Consider the following 7444-nt stretch of genomic DNA (forward strand, 5'->3'; position numbering starts at 1 on the left):
TATCTGTTTTGATATTGAGAGCGCGTCATCTTATCAATTTTGCACAAATTAATTTAGCTTTTGTCTTGTCTTCTTGTGTTTTTATGTTATCCTGACAACTTTTTCAATGATCATTATAGAAAGGACGCATCAAAGACAAGTAATGGTTGCTATCATACTGCTAAGTACTAACTACGTTTCACGATATAGAGATGATATCGTTATATTGCATATGACTTTCTGCAATACATATTGCTAAACCAGAATGTTAAATGAGTCTTTGAAGCTGGTTAATCTCTTATATGAAATAGTGCTAGTTTTTTTTTGTTCCGAGCCACTTTACGTTTTTTTTGTTCAGTCAATTTTGGAAGATCGATATAAAATGAGGAGAGTTGTGATTGATATCATTAGAAAGCCCTACAGAGTACAATAGAGAACTAAAAAGATATTTGAGCTTCGTTTTTTCTAGGCGGTTATCGAGGTTCAAAGATGTGAACATTTGAATGATATCCGTGGTTTTGTTCACATTTAGGGAACTTAGCTCAATTTTTCGTTAATCTCTTAATTTGTTAATATTATGGACAATAGGGCTGTTGGTGTCGCCTAAAGAAAGACCCAGGGAAGGGTTGCCGACTCTTTTGAACCGACAATTTAGTTTAAAAATTGGGAATTTTTTCAAAATTTAGCCTTCGTCATAAAAAAATACGATATCTCGTTTTTTTTTTGCCGAAACCAGACCCATATTATGATCCTATATTATGTTTTTAGAGAGAATATCACTGTTTCTATGCATTCAACAAAGCCTTTTCTCAAATACGAATTGAATTCTTGTGATTTGCCCAAATTGTTATTATATCATTCCCATGATATAACTTAATTACATACATAATCTTTGTGTTGACAGATTATTTTGGATTATATTCAAGCATTTTGCTGATATAAGTAATCAGTAAATTGGTTTTCATTTATATTCAGTGCGGAGTTCAGCAACCATTCAACCATGGGGAAAAAGAATTGCGTTATGCACAAAAACGCATTTCAGGCTATGAGGTTTGTAGCCTGGAGTCCGCGATTTTTTCAACTTTCTAGTTTTGCGGAGTTCAGTTTCTCTTTCCCTTCAAAATGGCCGCCTAGCTTTAGAATTTTACCCAATTCTGCGTAAGTTCATTTAAATACAATATATTAACACAGCAAAAAGGTTTTAGTTAGATGCTCGGTGAAATTAGACTGAGTCAATTCAAGTTTGTCTTTGCGGTGTAATGACGAACCTTTTTTGTGCGCATAATTTTTAGCAATTAATTTTGAGTGAATTTCTTGCTTTAAAAAGTTTATTGAAATTTTAAGAGCAAACTTCTCTGTTTACCCGATTCCCATTGCCTTAAAAGGCCAGTAATGATCGACAAAGTTACCACATTGCAAAACGAAGGTGCAGCAACGATTTATCGTAACCAAAGCTTCCCCGGTCTTGCAGTTTTGGCAGTCTATAATCACAGCGATTACATTCTACATGCGATACTACAGTTCACATCAAATTCAGTGAATTGTATTAATTATTTTCAGAAAATTTCCTGTATTGTTGGAGCGAAATTAATGTGGCCCAACTAGGCTTGAATTCCACGCTAATAATCAGAAAGGAAGCATTTTGCAATAATTCTGCTAATAGTTTAAATCGCATTCGTTAAATTAGAGTAACCACCTGCTCAGAGATGGATCCGAGCGCATTTTAGTCTGATCAGGAGTCTTTCGAGCGCACTTCAAGCCCACCGAGTTGCGAACGCACGATAGTTTGATCAGAAGTCAATTCGGTCTGGGTCAGTCTGATCAGAGGACTCTTTTGTCTGGACTGTCTGATCATAGACAATTTTGGTCTGGACCTCAACCTGGGCTGTTTACAGGAGAGTAAATTCTGATTTTGTGAATGCTCAATAATTCACCACGACAATTCTGAAATATGATATTGTATAAGTGCTGGTCGGAATTAAAATGCACAATAGATATCATACCCCCCCCCCCCCCTCGTACATCATCATCATACACCCCCAATAGAGCACGTGCCATTCCACAGTAAATCATTATTTAGAAATATGACACGTGCGTCTGGGAGTGCAAATAATATGCAACCACAAAGCGGGGGGGGGGGCACAAACGGAAAAGATCAGAAAAATCTTCGGATGTCACTTATGACTGTATATTACAGTTTCCAGTTATACATAAACTACGTGAAGTGAAATACAGGAAATGTATGAAAAGTTCAAATTGCAAATGAGAGACTTTTTCTCTAGGGCAATATTTTTAGTTGAATCACGTGTTATTCAGGTTCAACACGAATTCTCTCCCTTTGCATTACGACCTGGCTCTGTTGAAACTGGACAGTCCGGCACTGGGACTCCCATTTAACTCTATTCTGCCTCTCTGTAATAAAAAGGCACAAGTGGGCAATATTCTGGGTGCATGTGGTCTGGGGGCTGTCTCTAACTTTGTTGGATACAAACTGCCCGACACTTTAAAGGTCGGTTGAAAACCCCACGAAATTATAGCCCCCATTATATTGTGTATAATTATCATGACGGGGGGCTATACGTTATCTGATCACTACTAAGCGGGGGGGGGGGGGGTTCGGGCGCTGTAATGGGAAAGACCCGAACCCGTGTTGAGAAAATGCGATGAGATCGATGCAAGAAGGGTCGTTTTTTGTCAATTTTGTAAATTATCGTCGTTTTTGTTGGTACTGTCGTCACTGTCTATTTTGTAAGAATTTTAGAACGGCAAAAACCGACGATTCGTACGTTTAAATACCAACGAAAAGCGATCAAAATAACGAAAAAAAACGTAAGGGCTTTGATCGGTTTTGGCGAAGTAAAACCGACGAAAACCGACGATTTCTTATGTTTGAATCATCCGAAGAAATTCTCAGCGCGAAATTGCTCAGGTGTGTTTTTAACCATACACATAGCAACTCACAATTTGAAGTTTGTCTAAATTCTGATTATTAATGAACTGTTGTCTGATGATTAAGAACTTGACCCTAATCTGACCGTTTCCCATTTTTACTCACTTTTATCTCACTTTACCCACTTTATCAAAAAAAAGTGATGCAATTAGCCACGAGCGGAGGAAAAAACCCCGCCCCAGTGATTCTGGAATTTTTACCGTGTAAGATCTTGTAAAATCTTACACGACAAAGATTCTCAGTAAGCATATTATCAGATCTTACACGATAAAAATTTTGACAAGATTGAGTTTTTAGCAAGATATGATGAGACGCTTAGCAAGCATCATAGAAAACATATAATCAGGTCTTATAAGATAAAGGTTCCGATAAACAGAATTTTCATCGTATAAGATCTGATAAGATGCTTACTAAGAATTTTTGTCTTATCGCTAAACGATCAACTACAACAACAACAATAACAATTTTCAATTTTCAAAAAACGCAAAAACACAAAAAACTTTTGTTACGCGATACCAAATAAATAAGGCAGCATACACCAAAATCTGAATTATAGCCTATGAAGCAAAGATGACAGAATTCGAAATTTGATTAAATTTGATTAAATCTGTATGGCCATGACTCATTATCGTCCCGATGTGCGTGAGTATGTTTGTTTTTTTTTTCTTTATAGTTAGAATCGTTATAATTATAACGCACAATTCAACCAGTAATATTAAGTTCAACCAAAAACAAATTGAACTTTTTAGGAAACGTTCTTCCAAGAGTCCGACTTCTGGCACGCAACTCCGACCAAAAATGAACCCTGTCCCGTCGATTATATTTGCACAACCCCTCTTTTTGACGGGGGGAGCATTTGCAACCTGGACGATGGGGGTCCTTTATTTCTTTCGGAGTGCGGGCTAGATTTGATCAAATGTGTCTATGGGGTGGCAGGGTTCTTCAAGAGTATGAGAGGCTCCACTGGATTCTACCATTGCTCCCATGGAAGTTATTTTGCTGACGTCACTTATCATTATAAATGGTTGACGACAACTATGAGACAAAATTAGATAATTTGTCAGAAAACTGTATATTAAGTATAGATACCATGTGTTAGACTGACTGATTTACTTATTTGAAAACTTTTTTAACTAGTTTAATTTGACCTTTTTCTAACAATTGTTTATTCATGTTTTTAATTGTTATCAAATGCTTGCTCACAAACAAGGCCTATAGCGTTGCACTGGATTTAGTGACCTTCTTTTTTGTCTGGTGGACTCTTTGGACTTTCTGGTGAATAAACTGCAGAAAGTTGTGTAGAAATATTATGCTTTTTTCAAAACTTACAACAATTGATTTTAAAAACCCTAAATGGTGCTTTGGTTAAAAACGAGCACAAACAAAATTATGGGATCCTGCAAAAAAGCTTAATGAATTGAACAGCATTCTCTATATATTGTGGCCTACTCGTTGACCCGATTTTACTTTTCATTTTAGCAGACAGTTGACCAGCAGCTTGACTTGTTATATTTGTCAAGAAGCGACCTGTTTAGAGGCAAGTTTTAAAATGACACAGCGAAAATTGCGAAAAATTTTATAAGAAAGTTGATCATACGCTCTCACCCAGTGAAACGAAACTTGATACACCTTGCCATGACATGCAAGATCTTGTTAACTCGTGCAAAACTTGAAACATCTTGCCAAGATCTTGATAGACAAACATTTCTTGGAACACCTTGATAAGATCTTGACAAGATCTTATCAAGACATGTCAAGAACTTTTCTTGGCAAAACTTGATAAGATCTTGATAATTCTTGACATATAGAAAACGTTGTTTCTAAGCAACCCGGAGTGAGGTGGCGGAAAAACGAACTGGGAATCCAGAAAAAAATCAGTTTTTCTGCATAAACTTGTTTTTGGGGTAATTTGGATCATTCAGAAAAAAATTGTTCCGTTGTGCTTTTTCGATTTCCTCATTTAATTTTTGACCAAAACGAGTGATCATTGGCATTATCTTTTGTTGTTAAGACGGTCTCGTATGGAATGGCTAGTCATATTCCTGAAAAAATTCTTTAGAACTGTTATTCAATGATGAATGCCGAAAAACAAAGTCTTTCCTCAAATTATATGGCTGAGTGGTGTTTTGCGCAATTGAACAACTTTTTCGGCGTGCGTTTTGTGTTTTCTGGACATTATTTAAGTTGTTGAAGCTAATTGTATCAAATAATGGGGTTAATTCAACAATTTATCTTTTTTCACGATTTCATCAGAATTATGTGGATATTGTTTTATGTCAAAACACACAAAACATCGTAACCTTCATGGTGAGGGGGGAAGTTTTTCCCACCTCACCATGAAGGTTTGCCGTGGCCTAGAACGCCGAAGTGCACCAGAATTACTCCCACAAATGCGCCGCGAACGCTTTTTCACGTTGTTTTACGACGGTTCCGCAGATTTTGGGCATCGCTGAAAGCCCAAAAATTGGGGTATAAATTAGTATTATGTTAATAACTTCTAAAGTACTAAACCAAATTAAACGGGAGTAGTCGCATTTTGTTGGCACTAAACCCTTCTTGCTTGCCGTGTTAGATTGGTTTCTCAAATCGGCCTGATCAAAAAATTATTAATGATTAAATTTGAAAAAATTCGAATTTTCGGGCTACTCTGTGTCGTTTGTCCACTGCTCTCGCTAATTGCAGTTATATGTCATACAGTCCTGCTGAAATCCTGCTGAAGTTAATATTCGATTGCATGACAGTCGTAATTACCCATCAGAATGTAGTTATTGCTATTTTCCTCAACATTAACTTTTTAAAAATGCTCTCTTCAAGAATTTTCTTTTTTAAGCAATCTTTTTGTCCTAGAATTCTCGAATCCCTTTCTTTTGGTCTAGTATCAAAAAATATCATTGAAACACAAAAGCAAAGGATTTAATTCACTTCAACTTATTTTAATTATTGATTACGGCAAAAAACATTAAAAAAATTGTGGTACATGAAAGTCTGTGAACAAGTAAGGGTAAAGTGGATCAAATAGGCTTTTCGATTTAAAAAATTAACTAGTTAGGGTTTTCTGATACACAAAGGGAAACCCCAGTCCCAGAGCAACCAATTGCAATGACAAAATATGAAATAACTTCGTTTATTAGGTCTGCAAATTTGTCCATTTCAAAAAAAGTAATAACAATTTTATAAAAAATTATTCGTTCCTTTTTTAGGTTCTTGGACACTTCTTTCGCGTGCACTTTATTTTATCAATTCAGGCTCCTTGCCTCCTTATGATTTTCTTATCTTGAGGTAAAGGAAACTTTAGAGGTAAAGAATATTTCGTTTTGAAATGACAAAAAATGCATATATGTTTTGTGAAAGCAATTAGCAATTCTTTTACGGGCTGTTGAAGGCGTTGATTGTTTCAAGATTAGTATTTTCTTTCAATTTATGTTGATCTTTTACTTCATTCACCGCCTTCAGAGATAAGAAAGCCAGGTAAATAAGAATATTTGCAACAGATATTTAAGCAAAATCTGCAATTGCGGAGGAAAGATCTTGTTTTATCACATTGAGAAAGGAATTTAATCTTTTGTGCTTTTTCGATTTTCTCATTTAATTTTTGACCAAAACGAGTGATCATTGGCACTCTCTTTTGCTGCTAAGACGTTCTTTTATGGAATGGCTAGTCACATTCCTCAAAAAATTCTTTAGTACAGTTATTCAATGATGAATGCCGAAAAACAAAATCTTTTCTCAAATTTTATGGCTGAGTGGTATTTTGCGCAATTGAACAAGTTTTTCGGCGTGCGTTTTGTGTTTTCTAGACATTGTTTAAGTTGTTGAAGCTAATTGTATCAAATAATTGGGTTAATTCAACAATTTATCTTTTTTCACGATTTCATCAAAATTATGTGGATGTGGTTTTATGTCAAAACATACAAAACATCATACCCTTCATGGTGAGGTGGGAAATTTTTTCCCACCTCACCATGAAGGTTTGCCGTGACCTAGAACGCCGAAGTGAACCAAAATTACTCCCACAAATACGCCGCGAACGCTATTTCACGTTGTTTTACAACGGTTAGGGAGATTTTGGGCATCGCTGAAAGCCCAAAAATTGGGGTATAAATTAGTATTTTGTTAATAACTTCTAAAGTACTGAACCAAATTAAACGGGAGTGGTCGCATTTTGTTGGCACTGAACCCCTCTTGCTTGCAGTGTTCGATTGGTTTCTCAAATCGGCCTGATCAAAAAGTTATTAATGATTAAATTTGAAAAAAGTCGAATTTTCGGGCTACTCTGGGTGACCCAAATTTCGGTACAACAAAAAACCGGATTTGCCCAACAAATGTTAGTGTTTTAGAATCCTCAGTTAGTGGGGAGTATCCCCATATATATTCTATATGGTATTTTATGTAGTTGAGATTGTCAATTTTGGCTCTGAAGGGCGGTCACCTCGCTTTTTTGGTCATTTGGTACGGTACCTTATAATTGCTATTACTCCTCGAAGACTGTACCAATCGAGCTCATTTTTTAATATG

The 7444-nt window shown here is 36.0% G+C and overlaps 1 protein-coding gene across 1 annotated transcript; it reads left to right on the forward strand.

The window, feature by feature from the left end:
* Positions 1 to 2295: 2295 nt before the first annotated feature.
* On the forward strand, positions 2296 to 3981 carry LOC142355346 (uncharacterized; the record flags this gene model as incomplete). The annotated part of the gene is made up of 2 exons (XM_075407547.1): positions 2296 to 2488; positions 3679 to 3981. Coding segments are annotated over 2 exons (496 nt in total), but the record flags the coding sequence as incomplete, so codon positions are not given.
* Between the last annotated feature and the right edge of the window lie 3463 nt (positions 3982 to 7444).

Source organism: Convolutriloba macropyga, unplaced genomic scaffold, assembly GCF_964194025.1.
Source record: "Convolutriloba macropyga unplaced genomic scaffold, txConMacr16.3 SCAFFOLD_1266, whole genome shotgun sequence".
Lineage (NCBI taxonomy): Eukaryota > Metazoa > Xenacoelomorpha > Acoela > Convolutidae > Convolutriloba > Convolutriloba macropyga.